The following is a 19,356-nucleotide window of genomic DNA, read 5'->3' as shown; positions in this document are numbered from 1 at the left end:
CATTTTTTTAAAAATGTAAAACACTCAATTTGGGATTTCTGATCTTTTTTCATGATGATATGAAAGTTTTTGCAATTTGGGGATGGCTACCTTAGATTTGAGGTATCATATGAGGGAGTATGTGATACTAAAGTATATTGTGGTTATTGTTAATATGGATCACTTTAAGATATTTTTATTTCCTAATTATGTTTATTTTTAAATGTAAAATATTTTTGTTAACTTTATTGATGTATTTTAGATATACATAGTGATCACATTCTGTTGGGGCCTGACTTAGATCCCCAGTCTCCCAAATGAGTATACAGTGAAGGCTTAAGTAAATGAGACAAGTAGTATGATTTTAGGGCTCTAGGATGATCAAAACCTTCTTTCAGAGTTCTTGATTTTGCAGCTATCACAGGCTAAGACGAAGAGCTTCTCTGGACTTCCTATATTTAGTAGGTCCACACAAAGAGCAGGGACACTGATGAAAGTGCTGAGAAATGAGCAGAACCTTGGGAGTCACTTCAAAGACTTCTCCAAGTAGTAAATTATGCCAATTTAGGAGAACTGTCTTATCTCCATGATGACATTTATGGTAGGAGTGAGACTGCCTCCAGCTGCAGTCTTTATCTACTTAACTGATATTTGAGCCAGCTAATATTGCCTGGTAAAATGAAGAAAACTCAGCTGTGGCCTTGTTTGCCCTTTGGGTATCTTGGCCTCACAGGCCACTACAGGCCTCAGCCAGGTGCAGTGATTCAGAAAGGTTCACTTATCATGAATCATTCCCATTGCCTGGCAAGGGGCCTAAGCCTAGGACAGATTCACAAATAAACGTAGAAAGCCAATTAATTTTAAATCCTGCTCAGAGCCACTTCATAGTGGTCTCCAATGACATTAATTGTGGGGGATTTATACCTGTACTTAATATATTTTGATCCTTTTGGTTTTTTCCCAATCCTTTCCCTTCTTTTCAACCTCTCTTCTTCTTATTTACAAAAGCTTTGTTTCCACTTTTTCCTTCTATTCTATTTTTCTTCTCCCTTTCTTTTTTCCCTGCCCCCTTTCTTGTTCTCCTTCCCATTTCAACATTTTCTTTTCATTTCCAATATCTGTCATATATTTTGATTCTTATTTACACTTTCGCTTTCTCACACCAAAGAAACAATGCAATATTTAAACACGTGTGCCTAAGTTATTTCATTTAAGAGTATGGTTTCAGAGGCTGGGGATTTAGCTCAGTGGTGTAAATACCTGCCTGGCAAGTGCAAAGTTGTGAGTTTGATCCCTGGTACCAAAAAAAAAAGAGTATTGTTTCAAGGTGTGTCCATTTAGCTAGAAATGTCTCTAGCTCATACTTCTTTATGGCAGAGGAGTACTCTGTTATGTAAAAACAATCACATTTTTATTCATTCATCCAATGATGGGCATTTGGGCTGTTTCCAAGATATAGCTACTACAAATTATACTTCTATACATGGGTGTGCATTTGTCGCTGTGGTATGATACTTTTAATTCTTTTAGGAAGATACCAAGAAGGAGATTGGCTGGGTTAAATTGAACTTCCAGTTTTAGTTTTCTGAGGCATCTCCACACTGATTTCCATGGTGGTTGCATCGTTTTTCACTTGCACCAACAGTGGAGAAGTGTTCCCTTTTACTCCAGCCCTGCCAGCACTTGCTATTAGTTGATTTCTTGATAATAGCTTTCTTTCTGGAGTGAGATGAAATCTCAGCATTGTTTTAATTTGCATTTCTTGAATGACTGCTAATTTTGAACATATTTTCATATATTTATTTACCATTTGTATTTCTTAGTCTGAGAAGTGTCCATTCATCCTAATTATGTTTAAATTGAAAAAGTTTTACATTTGACAGCACAAATATAAAACCTGAGTAAGTATTTCTTGGGAGTATGGTAGTTTAAACATTGAAGTAGAAGTATTTGGCGTGATTTATTGATTTTTCTTCCAACTTTGAAGTGTTAATTTGTCTTTGGCTACAGCATATACATAATATAGCTTTGTTTAAAAATGATTACTAGATATGTAATTAGATGAACACCAAATGAAGTCACCAATTTTCTACCCATTTTCTATGTCTCATACTTGTTGACTGCTGTTAATAGGATCTGCTCAGTCTGTAATTCTGTGTCTTTTCTTCTCAGCCTGCTAAACTCTTGGTCTTACATAACCAGCTTCATTTCTGAGGTAAGTGTGAATATCTTAAATAGTGTTCCCACTATTTAAGTGAGGTTTTGGATTGCACTACACAATTACATTTGCTTGCCTTGAAAGGTTTTTTATCTTACTTCAATCCATCCTGAACCATTTATGTATCAAAAGGCCTGAAGTCCTCCTGCTGCAAATAGAATTTGTGGGCAAAGCTCTGACAGACAGAGTCTGACTCTGTGTGTGTCTTCCTCTGCTTCTGTGGGAAAAATATTTAAGTTCCCTGCGCACTTATTTTCTTATATGTAAAGATCAAAAGGACCTTATCCAGCTGCTGCAGGTGTTTGGTTCAGTGGGCCAGCGAGCTTAAATGCAGCTTGGTTGATAACTTCCTTATCCTGCTGTTTAATAAATGTTAAGTGTAACGGCTAAATAATGCTGGTGTCAGAGGACAGGATTTTTCACATTTCAAAGAAACATCAGCAAAACCCATAATTGTATAAAACTTGCTTTAAAGGTTTGTATGGTATTATTCCCAAAAAACTGGCCATATTATGTTTTAGTGAGTCTCAAAGACCACTTATTTTGAAATACATCTTATTTTCAGAAATTTCAAAATGTGGAACAATTATGCATTTTAGATTTTATGAAATATAGTAAAAACATCTCTGCAGTCAACCTCTATCACTTGGACATAGGTTTACCTCCAGCCTATGCTGCCTAACCCTGAGGGGGTCTACATTTTTACCATGTGGTCTGTTCTCAAGCTGCTTATATATAAGCCAGATATATAGGATAGAATCTCAATGACCAAGTGTGCCTACCCAATGAAGCTGTGTTGAGACTTGAAGACTTAGCTCTAAATTACACTTTAGTGTAGGACTTCCCTTTTCTTGCCTCCTCAGGCACTTTTTTTCTACATCTTCATAGTATTGCAGGCAGCCTAGTTAGTTAGAAATATTATAGGCAGTGAGACAGGGCTAGGTCCTCAACGGAGCCAATGTGGATATCTTACAACTTTGTGGGAGACAGACACCTCCTGCTGTGGTCCAGGCCTCAAGACAAAGGATCAAATAAATGCATCCACATCCCAAAGACTGATATTCTGAATAGTTCCTTATCATCCTGGAGTCACTATCCCATCCCAGTAGGGAAAAGGTCACAACTCTTAAGAATGCCTTCTTCCTATGTGACTTGTTTTCCCGTTTGTCGCTAATGTAATTAATTTTACCTGAACTATTAATCTTATTGGCTAACTATAGTTATGTCCCACCTTATGCCCATCTGCCTTGTGAGTTCCCAGTCCCTCCCTCCACCCTCGCCTTGAACCCATGGTTTTACTCTATATAAAGTTCCTGGAAAAGACAGAGTCCTGGGTAACCCACTCAGACCCCCTTGTGTCGCTTTCAAACAGACGCTTTCTTTCTCTCAATAAATATATTTCACTCTTAACCTCCATTGTTCCTAAAAGTCATTCTTCGATTTTAGAGAATGTGAGCTCCTACTGGATATAGTAGGTCGGGAGTTTCATTCCCCTATATCAATAGGACCTTATATATACACCTATAACTGTTAAAACATAGATCTTAGCAATTTTATTGTAATTATTTGTTTTTTTCTTCTTTCTTTCTTTTTTTTTTGGTGCTGGGGATCAAACTCACAACCTCACATTTGCCAAGCAGGCACTTCCGCCACTGAGCTAAGCCCCTGGCCTTGTTTTCTTTCTACTGCTTGATTATGAGCTACTCAAAGGTTTCTAAATGTACTTGAATGTCATACAGTCTGGAATGTAGAAGACATTCAGCCATGCTTATAGAAGGAATAAAGATGGGAAGATGGGTAGGAAAGGAAGATAGATGTCTGTTTTGTGAATTATAGTAGAAGCTTTTCAAGCAGTCAGGCCATCAGTCATTACCAATATAGATGATACAAAGTGAATTCTATAAGATTTAACTATTAAGTAAGTATTTTATAAATTATTAGGAAAGCCAGTCATACTGTTTACAGGCAAGACCGATTCATGTGCAAAAGATTTCATCTTACTAATAATGTACTAATGTAATACAATTTACCAATTCAGGATAAAAGGTGCCTTGCTCTAGCAAACTAAAACTGGCTCTATGATTTTGGGTCATTTCCTGCACTTCTTATGCCTCAGTTTTCTAATCTGAAAAGTGGAAATTGCTATAACACCTGATAGGCTTTCTGTAATAATGAGATCACCACATTTGAAAAACACATAGCACAGTGCCTGGCACGTAGTAAGAGGAGGAAGTAAAAGTTAGCTATTATGATCTGTGCATGTGTCATCAGCTTGCTTATTTGAAAAATAGCAATAATTGTAGCACCTGATAGATATACTGTAATAATGAAGCTACATTCTTGTAAAACACGTTAAACGGTTTCTGGAACATAGTGAGTAAACATTAAATATCATTATTACTTGTGTGTGTTATCAGTGGGCAAAGAATTGGAGGCCAAGTATCTTATTGGCCTTTTGTTTGACAGTCCTTTCATGTTAGTTTTTTTAAACTAAGATGGTAATTTGAGTGACAACTTCCTTATTTAAGTTCCTTAACTGTTAGGTCTATATAAGTATTTCCTTACTCACAAGTTCTTATTCTTCTCTTGGAGTTTTCCCAGTTTCCTAAAACTGTTTTTCCTCTCCCCTTTTTTCTTTTTCAGTGAATTGTTCAATCCTTTCTGCCAATGGACAATGCAGCATTTGAGATACATGAAGATGGAGCACAGAATACTTTGTCTGTGGGAAAGATGAGCACCATATCCAGAATGGTAAGGTGGGATTTACATTATGAGGGCACGTCCCCCACAAGACTCTTATGCAGAGTCAGGAAAGAACCACTCTTGAGACTATCTCTCTTCAAGACATCTTCAAAAGCCAGCATCTCCTGCTCTAACTTCCTGCTGTACTTCTTGCTCATAAACTTTTTAAACTCCTGTCTCCTCTACGTCTTTACTAATGGCCTAACTCACTTTCCATGGCTGCTTATAGTATTAAGTGTTTTCAACTTAATGATTATTAATGCCAAGTTAAAAAAATGTTTCACTGGGGCCTACTAGGAGGCAATGTCTTATCCATGCTGGTGAGTAAACTTCAGAGAAGTTGAAGGGGGAAATTTAAAATTTTTATCTCTTTGTTTAATTAGATTTTCATTGTCCTTGTTCAGAATGCTTTTTTTCTCTTACCAGTTTGAGGAGGCAGAATAATATTTTGTCTTGTCTTCTATTTAAAGAGACTTAGGTAAACTCCAAGTTGAATCCAATAGTCAGGAAATACATACAGGGGTTTAAATTGGCATTTAAAAATGAATAGGGAATGCAAGCATTGTTTGGGAAACTTCCATTAAATGGTGTGTACTTTTTGTGTGCATTTGCATATGTGTGCTATACTAGTCACAATGGGAAGGGTATTTCTCAGTGTGAATATGGTAAGAGAAGGTTTGAGAAATGCTGATGAAAGCCAATAATTAAGAAAGAAATATTAATTGTACCTAGTAACGTAATACTTTTTGAGATATATGAAGTTATGTGTTATCCTTTTCTTTTTTAAAAAAATTAACTTAAATATGACCTTAGAGATTTATGTAAATATAAACTTTCCTTTGAAAGTGTTGGACTGCCAGAATTAATTCAAATTTCAATGATCCCCAAATGATATGCAGTGGTAGCGCTGTGGTTTAGTGGAAACAGCACAGAATCAAGGGTACTTCTTTTTAGACTTCCAATTACAGACAATAGGATGGCTTTTCAAAATCATTGCTCCTTTCTGAGTCTCTTTAAGGAAATGGAACAAAGAGGTTAATCTAAAATCTTTAGGATTCTTTCCATTGCAAAATTTCTGTTTCTATATAGAGATTTGTTCCCCCCAGGACCCTGACACAGAGTTCATGAAAGATGCCATAGACCAGATATCTTATTAGGGAAAGTACTATCTTCTGTTCTGATCATTTCCTGATTCAATATCAGAGAGATGAGAAAAAAATGTTGTCTGATTTTCAAAATACATTCTTTCATTTTGTCAGATTTAGGTAGTTAGTAGAAATCCAAATTTAAGAAAGTAAAAATAAAGGTAATTTTCTTTTTTGAGAGAGAGAGGAAGTTAAATAATAGAATTCTAACATCAAAGTGTGTCAGCAGAGTTGGTTTGATTCTAGGCTTCTGCCTTTGGCTAGTAGATGGCCGTATTCTGATGTCTTCAACTGACATCCAACTTGTCTTCCCTTATCACAATTTGAATTTTTTGTTAATATCTATTAGTTTGAAATTTTTCTGTTAACATCTATTAGTTTTACAACATTTTGGTTTATTTTCATAAGTATATATATTTGATTGATCCATTCTCCCATTATCCTGCCTTACATCTCCTTCCCCCTATCCTTATTCACTTCCTTTTGTTTAATAGTCTTTTTGTACTTTCATCCCCCTCCTCCATGCTGATTTCACATATTAGGGAAAACATGTGACACTTAACTTTCTAAATCTCACTTATTTTGCTTAATACAGTAATCTCTAGTTACATCCATTTTCCTGAAAATGCTATAGTTTTCTTCTGTACATCTGAATAATATGACATTGTGTATGTATGTTACATTTTCTTTATCCAGTCATGCATGGATGGGCATGTAGGTTGGTTCTAATTTTTTGGTTATTGTAAATTGTGCTTCAATAAACATGGGTATGTAGGGACCCTTATAGTAATATACTGACTTTAATTCCTTTGGGTGTGTGTCAAGAAGTGTTACAGGTGTGTCATACGGTAATTTCATTTTTAGTTTTCTGAAGTACCTCCACACTGGTTTCCATAGTTGTACTATTCTACATTCCTACCAGTTGTGTAGGAAGTTTCATTTTTCCCCCTGCATTGTGAAGTAGTATTTCTAATATATCACAAATAGAAAATAATGACTTCATAATTTCTCCTAGGAAAAGAAGAAGCAATGGTCATGGATAAGGATTTTCCTTGTGTGTCTGTTGGCTTGCTTCATCACCACAGCAATAGGAGTACTGATTGTCTCCTTGGTTTACCTTAACTCCCAGCCTCGCTTAAATGTTCAGCTCAAACCTGCCTGGCCAATGAGAACAACAGCAGTTCCCAAAGTACAAAAGGCTGTTGACCCCAAATTCCAGTTTCTTAACCATTTACCTAAGTCAAAGGTAGGAATCATGACATTGGAAAAATAAGCTTCTAAATAGTTATTTCAGAACTGTCTTTCCTTTGCATGTTGCTAAGCTTTGCTTTGCTTTAGAAAGGCAACAGAAGGAAAGGAGGTGAAGAGAGAAGAGGGACTATTGGTTGATGCGGGCCTCAGGCAGAAATTTCTTCAGTAGACAGTCCTGTGTGTCTAGCTGGAGGGGACTATTTCAGATGAGTAAGTGGAAAGCCCTCTATTCGCTTGCCAGACTAGGTGTCCTTTTTATGTCTAACAGGTTTTAGCCTAGTAGCACTGCATAGTCTATTGTCATTCCTGACCTATTGCCAAGCTATTCTTTGCCTTCAAAACTTCAAAATTCACCTTACCACCACTGCCTTCTCCATTTCGCCTGCTTTTTATTCCATAGGTATGTCCTGGTGCCCTCCCATTTCTTAGGAGATGGCCTGCTTGGTAATGGTTGCTTGTTTATGATTTTTTAGGTGTTTGAGTTCTCTGGTGGTGCAATCCAGTGGGCCCGGTACAGAAATAATGTCAAAGACTATCTCAGTGATGAAGAAGAGGCCTTTGGCACCAGCTTGAACAGTCAGAGATCACAGATGACTCTGGGGACCCTGAGAATAAAAAGCAAGGGCCTCCGGGCCCCTCACTGGCACTTCAATGCCAATGAACATGGCTATCTGGTACAGGTATAACTGGTCTGCCTGCATTCTTCTCTTAAGTGCCTGTGTTGTATGTCCTTGGGGTATTATTGTAAATTTTTACAAAATCTACTTAGCACCCTATTTAATTGCTAGATAAATACCGTGGCTTTCAATTAGATTCAATTAGATTGGTTAGGAGTGCCTCTGAGCATTGGCCTGTTTAATTATTTTTGTCATCACTTTGAACTTTTTTCTTTAGTATGAAATTATATTTCATACATTATTGTTAAAATAAAATTACTATTTAGTCCTCTGAGCCAAAGCTAAAATTGGCAACTCTGATCTAATGATCAAAGAAATGGCAGCTTTCTTGTAAGGAAAAAAAGCAGCAACTAGAATGGCAAACTAGTTGGCTGATGTTCAGTTGGGAATCTCCAAGATCAGGGCAATTGGATGCCCTTTTGTGGTGAGACCTTCCAGAATATTCTAAAGTCAAATGAAATACAGATAGATAGAGGTGAAATGAGTGTACTTACTTCAATTTAAAGTAATTAATTAATTGCAAAAAATACTTATTGATCTTCTGTCTTCTAGGTCCCGGGGAAATGGTAGTGACTAAGCTTTCCCAGTACTTTCAGAGTTTGGTCTTACCCGAGTGATATGGGTAACAAATGTGCAGCCAATTTTATGGTGTATTTTTTAGTTATTGCTAATTGAGATCCCCACCCTTTTACTTGGACAATTCATTCTGTTTTAGAATTTAAAACAGGAAGAGAGGTTCAATTCATCTACATGAAATCAAATCTTTAGTTCTCATGAAAAGCTCAGAGAGATTAAGAAACTTTTCTAAAGATCTATCTGTCTGTCTTGGTGGATATTTGGATGTGGATGTATAAAGTTGTTGATTGGCCCGGGACAAAGTCATTGTTTTCTGACTTTTTTTCCCTCCCTGTAGTTATAAAATATGTAAAAAGAAAATACTCTCCTAAAGATTACTTTTATATCATTACTGAGTAGTAACAGAGCATAAAGAGAAAGAAAATGCAGTTAAGTGAACTTTCCTGGAGGGGGATTCCTACAGCAAACTCCACACTGGAGAAGTTGAGCTGGAGCATGCTGGACTGGATAGTTGGCTCTGGGATCCAGCTTAGTGAGGTGGGGATGCTGTTCTGGAAGTCCAGAGAGGTTTTATAATGTGAGTTGCTAAATGTAGACTATGTGATGTTGAATATTCTGTAGATCCCAGGGAAACCATGAGATCACTGATTCTTACAGTCAGGGCAAGAAACCAATGAATAAAATAAGTAGGAAGTTCCTCTGTTGCATCACTAGTGCAGACTGCTTCTGCTTCTGAGCATCTTCAGGATACCCTGCAGGTGGGCCTGAAAGCAGGAAGGCAGCTGAGGTAGTTGGTATACCTGACCCATTCGCCACTGGAAGGTCCCATCAGACAGTGCTGCCTCTGCTCTACATCTGGGATAGTTGATGCCCTAATAAGAATAAATAGATATGCCCATCCTTTGTGGTATGCAGACAAGGAGAGAGCCCTTTAAAGGTTCACCTTTCCTTTTTAATTCCCAGCTGTATCCGAATTGTACGTGTGTCTATAAACAGAATGAAGAGTTCTTTATAAATTTTATTAGTATGTTTTCAGTCTTCTTGGCTGGCAACTTGTACAACTACAGTTTTGTTTTGTTTTTTTTAAAATCTCCTTCCATCCCCCTTGCCATCCTTCTCCAATTCTCCTATTCCATTTTTCATTCTTGTTGATAGTATTAATCTTAGCTTATATTATGACTTTATAGTGTTTACATTAATTAAGGTTATTAGGATCCTGTACATAGTATATTTTTATTCTATTTATCTCCTTTTCCTTTCCTCCTCAAACCTTACACTTTTTCCTTTAGACCACTTACCTATTACAAGAGTGCATATCCCATTCTAGCCATCCTTTATAATTCTCTTATTTGTACTTTGCCTCACTCAAATGAGGGATACTGTATTGTATTTAAACTTGTGTGTCTGGTTTACTTCACTCAACATTATATTTTCCAGGCGTATCCATTTTCCTAAAAACAGCTCTAGTCTGTTTTTCTTAATAGCAGAGTAGTATTCCATTATAGACAGCACATTTCCTTTATCCAGTCATCTGTTAGTGGGTAGTCAGGCTGTTTTGAGGATTTAGCTATTATGGGTGATGCATGTATTGTTGTAATGTGGCAAACTCTTTGAGGAAGACACTTAGCTAGGTGATTGGATGATCACTAGTCTCCATAATGAAGACAATCAGTAAGTGTTCCATTTTCACCACAGCCTTACCAGCATTTGTTGTTGATTTCTTAATGATTATCATTTTTTCTGGAGTAAGATAGCATCTTAACATTTTTTAATTGGCATTTCTATAATAGCCAGAGATGTTGGGCATTTTTTTGTATATTTGTGACCATTTGTATTTCTTCCATTGTGAAGTATCTGTTCCATTGTGAAGTATCTTGCCTATTTGTTGACTGGATCTTTAATTTTAGGTGGTTTAAGTTTTTTGAGTTCTTTATACATCCTAGATATTACTCCTCTATTTAAGGAATAGCTGGCAAAAGCTTTGTTTTCTTCTGTAGGTTGTCTCTTTACCTTAGTGATTGATTCTTTTGATGTACAAGAACTTTTTAGTCTGATATAATTCCATGTTTTGATTTTTGCTGTTATTTCTTGTCCAAGTGAGGTTCTGTTTAGAAAATACTTTCCTACACCTGTGTCTTCAAGTGTTTTAACTATTTTATTTTCCAGTGGGTTTAATGCTTCTGTTTCAATGTTTAGATCTTTGGTCCATTTTGTTTTTAATTTAGTATGAATTAAGGTGAGAAATAAGGGTCCAGTTTCAATCTTCTACACACAACCAATTTTTACAGTATTACTTATTTAATAGGCTATCTTACATCTAATGTATGTGATTGTTCCCTTTGTTGAAGATCAGGTAGCTGAATGTATCTGGAGAAGTTTCTGTATCCTCAATTCTATTCTATTGATTCACATATCTGTTTTTTTTTTTTTTTGGTCCTGGATATGCAGTCAATATTGTCAAAATAGCCATACTCCCAAAACTGTTATATAGAGTCAATGCAGTTTCAATCAAAATACCAGCAGCATATTTTATAGATCTAGAAACAACAATCTTAAAATTCATATGAAGCAAGAAGAGATCCAGAATAGTAAAAGCAACTTTGGGCAACAAAAGCAGAGCAGAATATATAGCAATACCTGATTTCAAGCTATACTGAAAAGCATGATCCTGGAGTAAAAACAGATATGTGAATCAGAATAGAAAATGAGAGGAAACAGAATTTCTATCAGCAGAATCAAAGTGTGGCATAGTACAGATGAAATCAGACACTGAAGCCACACTGTGGAGGTCCAAATTCCAGCTTCACCATTGATTTAGATGAATAACCTTGGAAAAATTTTACATTCTTGCTAAACTCAGTTTTCACACCCATAAAGTGGAGGAATATAAGATATGCTTCATAGGAGTAATACAAGGGATAATTGACTTGAATCTGGTGAATTGCTTGTGTGAATACCTAAAATAATAAAAGCATCAAATTTTAGCTCTTATTATTATTATTAAAATCACGTGCAGTCAACTGGAAAGTGCATACATATTAAAATTTTGTAGATTGGTAGTGATAGGAAACAAGTCTGAAATAATACCTTAGAAAAAGGCAGTAAAAAAGATTGAGAAACACCACTCTAAAGTAAGATGGGATATGCTTTTCTATTTATATTTCAGGGCACAGCATGGATTGGGGTGATTGATGATGGTGGTGAAGTAGCTACCACATACAATGTCACAGCTGGCCAAGTAATCTTCTTCCCTAAAAATACACTGCACTGGATAAAGAATGTGGGTAATGAAGATTGCTTTTTTTTGCTCTTCTTTTCTACACATGATGAACTTCAGACACTGGATGTTGATGATGTATTTTTCTCTACACCTGAAGACATTGCTTCTCGGTCTCTTAAGGTATGTACCAGTTTTGAAAATCCCTTTCACCAGGAAGATACTTATAATATAGTCACAAACATGGTAGAGTTATTTGTTTCTAGGGAAGCAATCAGCACAGATCCAGAAGAATTTTATACACAGGTATGGTAATAATTGAATCAACTCAAAAGTGTATTTTGTGTTCCTACTGAAGACAAATTTTTTTGGAAATCGAGTTACTTTTTTTTTCCATTATGAAGGGCTTCTGTAAGAAATTACAATGTGTTAGCAGGAGATTGTGATATAATCAATGGAAAAATTGCTGTAATTTATATCCTGGAAAAATCATAAGCTTACTGATTCTTTCTGTGGGGAAAGTTTGTTGCAAATACTGGTATCATTTCCCCCCCTAATCTCATGCAGAGAATCCTACACTTTTCCTCAAGAATTGCTACTTTAAGGAATTTTTGATGAGTATTTAAAACAAAATTGTACATGTTAATGGAGTACCATGAGATATTTTGATACACGTAGACATTGTATGATGTGTAAATCAGATTAAACAAGCCTTTCTCCTCAAACATTTACTGTTACTCTATGGAAAAAACTCTCGATTCTTTTCTTTTAGCTTTCTAAGATGTACAGTACATTATATTATCTATTGTCATTCTACTATGGAATAGTACAGTGGAACTTCTTATTCCTATTTAACTATAGTGTAAAAATTACTAATTTTGACCTCTTCAAATATTTACAGTGTTACTGGGGGAAGCAGACAACTGACAGCAGGGCTGGGGCTGGTTACAGAGGGTCAGGTGTGGATGTTAACACATGAATGCTGGCATTGCAAATGGGAAGAAATTGGTGATGGCCCATGATGAGCAACTGGAGGGACTTGTAGCGTGCTCAGGAACTGTTTAATAAGTTTTTGAGATTGTCTTAGAGTATTCTAATAGTATAGTACTATAGTGATTCATTAGAGGGAATGTTGGTAAGCATGTGAACCAATGTAAATTGCAGTTTCATTTACAATAAAATATCAACTAATTGAGACCAAAATACTAAAAATTTAAGGGATTTTTACAATACTTGTAAATATCTTATGTAGTTTCTTGTGTATTTCAGCCTGAAGGTGGAATTAATTTCATTAGAAAATTTCAAAAGCAAACAGAAGATCAGGGAGTTAATCTTCCTTACAACCTGGCAGAGCTAGTTATGAATGCAAGTTATGTACAATCTCCAGACAGCCTTGTGTGGAGATACTTTTTTGACCTTAAAGGTATGGTATATTGTTTTATGAAACCTTTTTAGTTAAGTACTTATACTTAACCATTTTGAAGTACTTTATTTTATTTTATTTCTTAAACCTCATCTGATTCAGGTTCAAAAGAATATCAGTTTCCAGGAGGAGTAATACAAAAGGCACATTATTGGAAGAACGGAAGTGAACTAAGCAACAATGAAAAAATTTTCAGTGAATTCCTGAATGAGGTAATTGAGAAAATGTTTTGATGAGCATTCATGTGGATAGAATATGAGACTTAGATTGGATTCAGGCTTCTTTTGAACAAAAAGGAAAGAAAAGACTAGGCAAACATTGGTTGACTAGATCAGTGTTAATTTTTAATTGAGGCTTCAATGCAGATCTAGGAACTTAATTTCCATGACATGGATTGTTACCTTAGTAAAAAGGCTGGGTACTTGTGAGAGTTTACTTTTCATTTGTTTTAAATGCTCAACTGACCGTATTGCATACATGTGGCATCAGATTCCATAGGTTCAAACTAGTTGTATCACTTCATTGTGTAATTGTAGATAAGTTCTGGAGCCAATTTAGAGTTTAATTTCATCATCTGTAAAATGAAGAGACTAATACTACAGACCTTATAAGACTGTTGTGAGGAACAAGTGATACAGTATGTGTTAAGGACATAGAAAATTCCATATTCCTAGAGTTGCATAAATATTTTCATGATTACATGAATTAAGTTTTTAAGTAGTATGCTGACAAAATAACTGGATTTCTTTTTTTTTAAGCATGAAAATGCTCTCAGTTTGAGTACACTTAGAATTTATAACAATGGATTACGACAACCACATTTTCATTTTAATGCAAATGAAATGGGATACGTAATAAGTGGCTGTGGAAAGGTAATTTCTTTGTAAACATTTTTTGTGTTTTCTTTAAATGCAGAAAGAAGACAATGGGAGGTTTTTGTTATTATTGTTTCAGTACAATCATTAGTAACATAAAATGACAGTCCCAAGAGCTTTCTGGGAACAGTTTCAACAGATGATACAATACAGACCCTGTTAAATGGTCTGCAAGTTGGATGAGTCAGAAAGAGTCAATCTGTGCAAGAGAAGTTAAGAATGTATCAGTAGCGAGTGAGACTTTCACATTGGGTGGAAGGTCTGGAATACTTGCTTAGATTTTGAGAGGTTTGCACTCAGGTAACACAAAGTGGAAAGGTCTCTCTGTGGGAGTGAAGCAGCTTTTTGTTTCTCAGTATAATGTGAATTTGGATAGCTCAGAAGGTGTGAAACATCAGTTTGGTGTCCATATATTCCATGTGGTCCAGGATACTTCCATATATACTTGTTTTCTGAAATTATTAGTACCTCCTTTAACTCTTCAGAGAACATAGTTTGTGTGATCACTTTTTGAGTACTATTAAAGAAAGCCAAGCTGTGTACCATATTAATGTAGTGATTTCACTGAAAGTCTATTCTAGACTTTCATGGGGTTCTTTTAGGAAATCTACAATGCATCCACAAGTGGAATAACCTCTTTAGCCTGTGCTTTCTCAATTTTGAAAGAATCAAAATCAGACAGAAATTCACTCATGTCATAGCAAAAAATTTGTTCTGTGTTTTTAGAGGTGAATATTTTAATGCTTTAGGAAAAAGCATTAAACACATTATAAACAAAAGCATTCCACAAATTATATTTCAAAGACTTTACTTTTATTGTGTTTGTGTATGCATTTGTATATATATTTAGTCTCTAATTCTTTTAAGGAAGACTTAAGATGTTATTCTCCCAGAAGATTGATAGAAATGAGGGCATGGGGGTAGTGAAATCCTCACTGTAAATTCTCTGCCTAACTATATGGAACAAAGTTTGTAAATTTTAATTACCAAAATCAATTGATGAATTTTTTATGATGTCCTGCATATTGAACTCTGTAGTGCATTTTGAATAATACATACCTAAATATATTTTGATTTTTGGGGGGCTCTGTCTCTGAAACAAGAATTTTTGTGAAAGATGCCTCTATCTTCTGTACTTTACTGTCACTGAGAAGTCCTCAAATAACCATGAATTTTTAGTCACATACTTTTATTAATATTTATTTTAAATGAGTATTTGATTTTTTGTACTTAATGTAAACATAATTTTTCTCCCTTAGGTGGGTATTATCAATACTCAGGGTTCTATAGAATTTAACATCCACATTGGAGATGTGATATTTTTCCCCATTGGAACCCAGCATTATATTAAGAACACATGTGATGAGGATTTGCTTTTCATTCTTGCCTTCAGCACTGGAGACAAGGTAAGAATAAGCCCATATAAGAGAGAATTCTGTGTTAGTAAACTGCAGAATATTCTGCTATGCAGTATATCTGGACTAAGTGGGGCTCTCAGTAAGTAAATGTGTGTGGAATGAGTGGAGGAATGAGTGAGCTGGATGAAACAGAGTGTGAAGGCTGCAGTGGTGAACATAACATGGGTTATGTAGTATCATCATCAGGGCTTCAGCCCAAAGGTGTTTTGTCCTGCTGAGTGATGCTTGTTTCCCAGAATAACATTCCAAATTCTGTGGGGGAAACTGGAAAATTCCAGTACCAATTTCTCTGTAGCTAAAACCTTTTTGGGTATATCTGGATAAGATTTATGGAGATCTATGTAAAGAAGAGGTAAAATCTAAAGTTGGCTATAGAGTGTTGGGAGAAGGATTCCGTGACTCCTACTTATTGGCACTGTCACTCTCTTGACACCACTTTCTATAGCCATCTAAAGAATAAACCAGGAAGAAAAATCCAACCCAATCAATAATTAACAAGAAAAGAAAAACTCAACTTAAAAATAGCAAGTTAGAGTTTAAACAGTTAAGAATAGGAAAAGAGAAAAGGAAAATGAATAGAATAAATGATAAGTATAAATCTTACAAGGATAAAAAGTTAATAATTAAAATAAATATGAGAGACAAGCGCAGTTTAATGTGACATGACAGGCTAATACCCAACTATTAAAACTAAAAATATGAAAGGGTAAAATGACAATTGAAAACCATTAAATATAAGCCAAAAATAAAAGGTTAAAAGTATTTTAAGAAGAGATAGAAATATAGTTTTTAAGTGCAAAGAAACAATTATAGAGTGATTTATAACAGCGTGGAAAGGAATGAATTAGAATTTTTGGTAGGAGGAATTTTTTATTCCTATCCCTGCCCTTAGAGTGTATAATACACGTTGTCAGTGATGATAGTTCCCCATTACCCAAATGGAGTAATGGGAAAGGTTTATAAGAACAGTATGTTTTGTACAAGGAATATGAATGGAAAGAGGGAGGGAAAGAGGTGGATTTTTTTTGGAACCACATAGAACCACAGAAATTGAGAAAAGACTGAGAAGGAGGGGTAGCCTAAGGAACAGGGTGGGGGTGACACAGGGAATAAAGAAAGACATAGAAAGTCTGACGCAGCCTACTGGACATACGGTCCAGGCAGGCAGATTTTTGGCCGTGTGGACGGAGACCAGTATCGGCTGTAGAGCACTTATTTGGTCATGGGTTTACCTTAGCATGTGCCTTGAGCTTGAAACTCTGAGTAGTCCTTTCACCATTATTCCTCGCTGATAGGAAGAAAGGTAAACCTGACTACTCCTCACAGTGAACCAGTTCCTACTAGGACAGAAGTTCCTTTCAAGGAAACCTTGAGATGCCTCAGCCCTTCTAGCCATTAGACTCCATACTTAGAGTTGAAAGGGTGAGCTCTCTGTGGCAAGGAAAGACTGGTGATCACAGTGAGCATGTGCAGAAGTTCATAGCAAGTGTCAGCAGTACTGTGCATGCTTCAACAGCTATAAGCTTTCTGCAGAAACTGCAATGATTTTGTGCTGACACATCTTTTGGTTTTTATACCTTCAGCTGCAGACCCTTGACATGGATGACTACATCCAGGCCACTGCAGACCACATCTTGGCCCAACTTTTTTTCAGGAAGCAAAGTGAATTTAAGAAGATTCCCAAATTCAAGGAAGATCAAGCTATCAATCTACCTTAGAGTTACTGATGAATTCATACCTATTCTTCTCTATTGGTCATTCCTTATGAACCAGGTGGGGGCTTTTTGCAAGGTGGGAAGGGACATTTGGTGTAAAACAGTCCTGTGGATCTGTTTAGCTGATAGTAAAGACAGACAATTCATGCTAAGAGAACATTTCAGATTAATATGTAATGGAGGGACCTGACAAATTAAACTGATATATTTTTGTATGGACTTTAGTATATGTATATAAGCACATATTTGTTTATTTTCCTTTTGTAACTTTAGATTCACGGCTCCAATATAAACAAAGTAAAGCCATTCTTCCTGTGCACATAGGTAAAACTTAATACCTTGTAAATGTTTTTGATTTTATCACTGTAAAAAGAAGTATGTTAGCTTACGTATGTACATATTGAAACAATGTGGTCTACATACATCAAACCTTGTTGGAGGAGTTATTGAACCCTGGTCTGGAGATTCTCAACATTTTTTTGACATGCGATACATTTTACAATGCTAACATTTTCAAGAACTCAGTTACAGGAGTAGTTATTTACTGTGGTTATGAGTTGAGGAGACAATTAATAAACCAATTATGAATTTGATATGGTCTTTTAATATATTTGGATTTTATATATCACCTCGCCATCTATTTACATTTGAGAAATAGTTATGTTTGAGAAGTACCTATGTTTGGGAAGTACCTGGCTTCCTAGTGTGTGTTGAAAGATACCTTGCTGTCATTCTGAAGCTTATTGGGGCTGATAGTTGGGTCACTGTCTAGTAGAAAATAATTCATTTAGCACTCTGTGCTTGATTTTTGTTTAGAGCTTATTTTATTAGATATTTGGTATCCCAGGTGTGTGCTAAGTCCCACAATCAGTTCTAATCAGCACTATATAAAATTTTGAAGTAGGATATGTGAGAAAATAGGTCACTGTGACTGGGAAGGAGGGACTCAGTGGTAAGATATGAGACATGAGATTGGAAAAGAGGAGAGATCATATACTAAAAAGTCTGTTATCCTTGGAACCTTTTTATTGTGAATTTATCTGATTGCCTTCTTTCAGAACAGCTAACCAAGATCAAAATTAGGTAGTAGTGGGAAGTTTGTAGTGGTTGGTGTTGTTTTGAAGACACTTTATAGGGAATGGGTTACAGTCCAGGGGAAGGAAGAATATGGTTGTGAAGATTCAGTCACCAGACATTGGTGTATAGAAGACATCCAAATAGAGAGGGGATTGTTACAAAAGGTAGATGACAATATGTGTAGATGGATTTTATCTATAAATTCTTATTTTACCTTGGGATTTTAAGAAATATGCTATATGTCAGTTGATAATCCATTTTCTTGTATCAGGAAGTATTGTATCAGATTACTATGTGATCACTTAATAAAGATTTTGTGTATTTTATCATTCTAATCTTGAGTAAGATCTGTTCTTCTGGTTTTACGTATATAAAGCATCATTTGATTCCCTTTAGGCACCCTTAAAATACGTTCTATCATCACTAAAGAAAATATGTTATGGTGCTGGAACTTTCTGAGTTTCCTGGTAATGACTTCAAGGCTAGCTTAACAATCCAACACTATGAATCTAAAAAGGAAAAGATGAAAAAACTTAATGAAAGCAATTCCATTAGAATATTGCTAGTATATTATTTCATGATGGGAAATAGTGTGAAGTTGCAATTGATTGTTCTTCTAGTGGTATTTTCTTTTTCCTTTTGCTATACTGGCATTTGTTACTCCATGCTACTTTATTTTCTAAGGTAGCATCACCCATTAATACTGTAGTACTTTTAGGCTTTTTGGTGTATCTGTCTTATTTTATATAAACCAAATAGGTTGAAGAGTGAATTGCTCAGCTTAGTAACTGTCGTCATGAAGGCAAAAATCACTTTACCGAAAACTTTCTTTTATTTTTATTTATTTATTTGATACCAGGAATTAAGCTCATGGCCTCATCATGCTTGCCAGGCAGGCACTGAGCTATTGCGCTATCCCTGGCAAAAATCTTCTTTTAAAATGGAATCTACCATAACCATTTTATGTACACAGATATCTGTGATATTATGTCATTTGATTAATTTAAAATGGTATACATGATGACATATAAAATGTTCTTAAA

General features: G+C 35.5%; 1 protein-coding gene across 1 annotated transcript; it reads left to right on the top strand.

Moving 5' to 3' along the window:
* Positions 1–1,859: 1,859 nt before the first annotated feature.
* Positions 1,860–18,648, top strand: LOC134471776 (uncharacterized). The gene is made up of 10 exons (XM_063231602.1): positions 1,860–2,194; positions 4,841–4,948; positions 7,100–7,330; positions 7,809–8,015; positions 11,755–11,988; positions 13,075–13,228; positions 13,331–13,440; positions 13,987–14,100; positions 15,363–15,509; positions 17,105–18,648. The coding sequence occupies exons 2-10, from the start codon at positions 4,865–4,867 to the stop codon at positions 17,237–17,239; spliced, it is 1,416 nt and encodes a 471-aa protein (XP_063087672.1). The 5' UTR covers positions 1,860–2,194; positions 4,841–4,864; the 3' UTR covers positions 17,240–18,648.
* Positions 18,649–19,356: the final 708 nt, after the last annotated feature.

This window comes from Cavia porcellus, unplaced genomic scaffold (genome assembly GCF_034190915.1).
Source record: "Cavia porcellus strain 051 isolate PalLab524CR breed Dunkin Hartley unplaced genomic scaffold, mCavPor4.1 scaffold_20, whole genome shotgun sequence".
Taxonomy (NCBI): Eukaryota; Metazoa; Chordata; class Mammalia; order Rodentia; family Caviidae; genus Cavia; species Cavia porcellus.
The sequence above is the reverse complement of the archived record's forward strand: the minus strand, read 5'-3'. Positions and strand labels throughout refer to the sequence as shown.

Bases quoted from the DNA above. Each gene is read 5' to 3' on its own strand.
- LOC134471776 (XM_063231602.1), top strand. From the start codon at position 4,865: ATGGACAATGCAGCATTTGAGATACATGAAGATGGAGCACAGAATACT. The intron at 7,331-7,808 runs GTAGGAATCATG...ATGATTTTTTAG, and splicing joins ACCATTTACCTAAGTCAAAG to GTGTTTGAGTTCTCTGGTGG. The intron at 8,016-11,754 runs GTATAACTGGTC...TTTATATTTCAG, and splicing joins AACATGGCTATCTGGTACAG to GGCACAGCATGGATTGGGGT.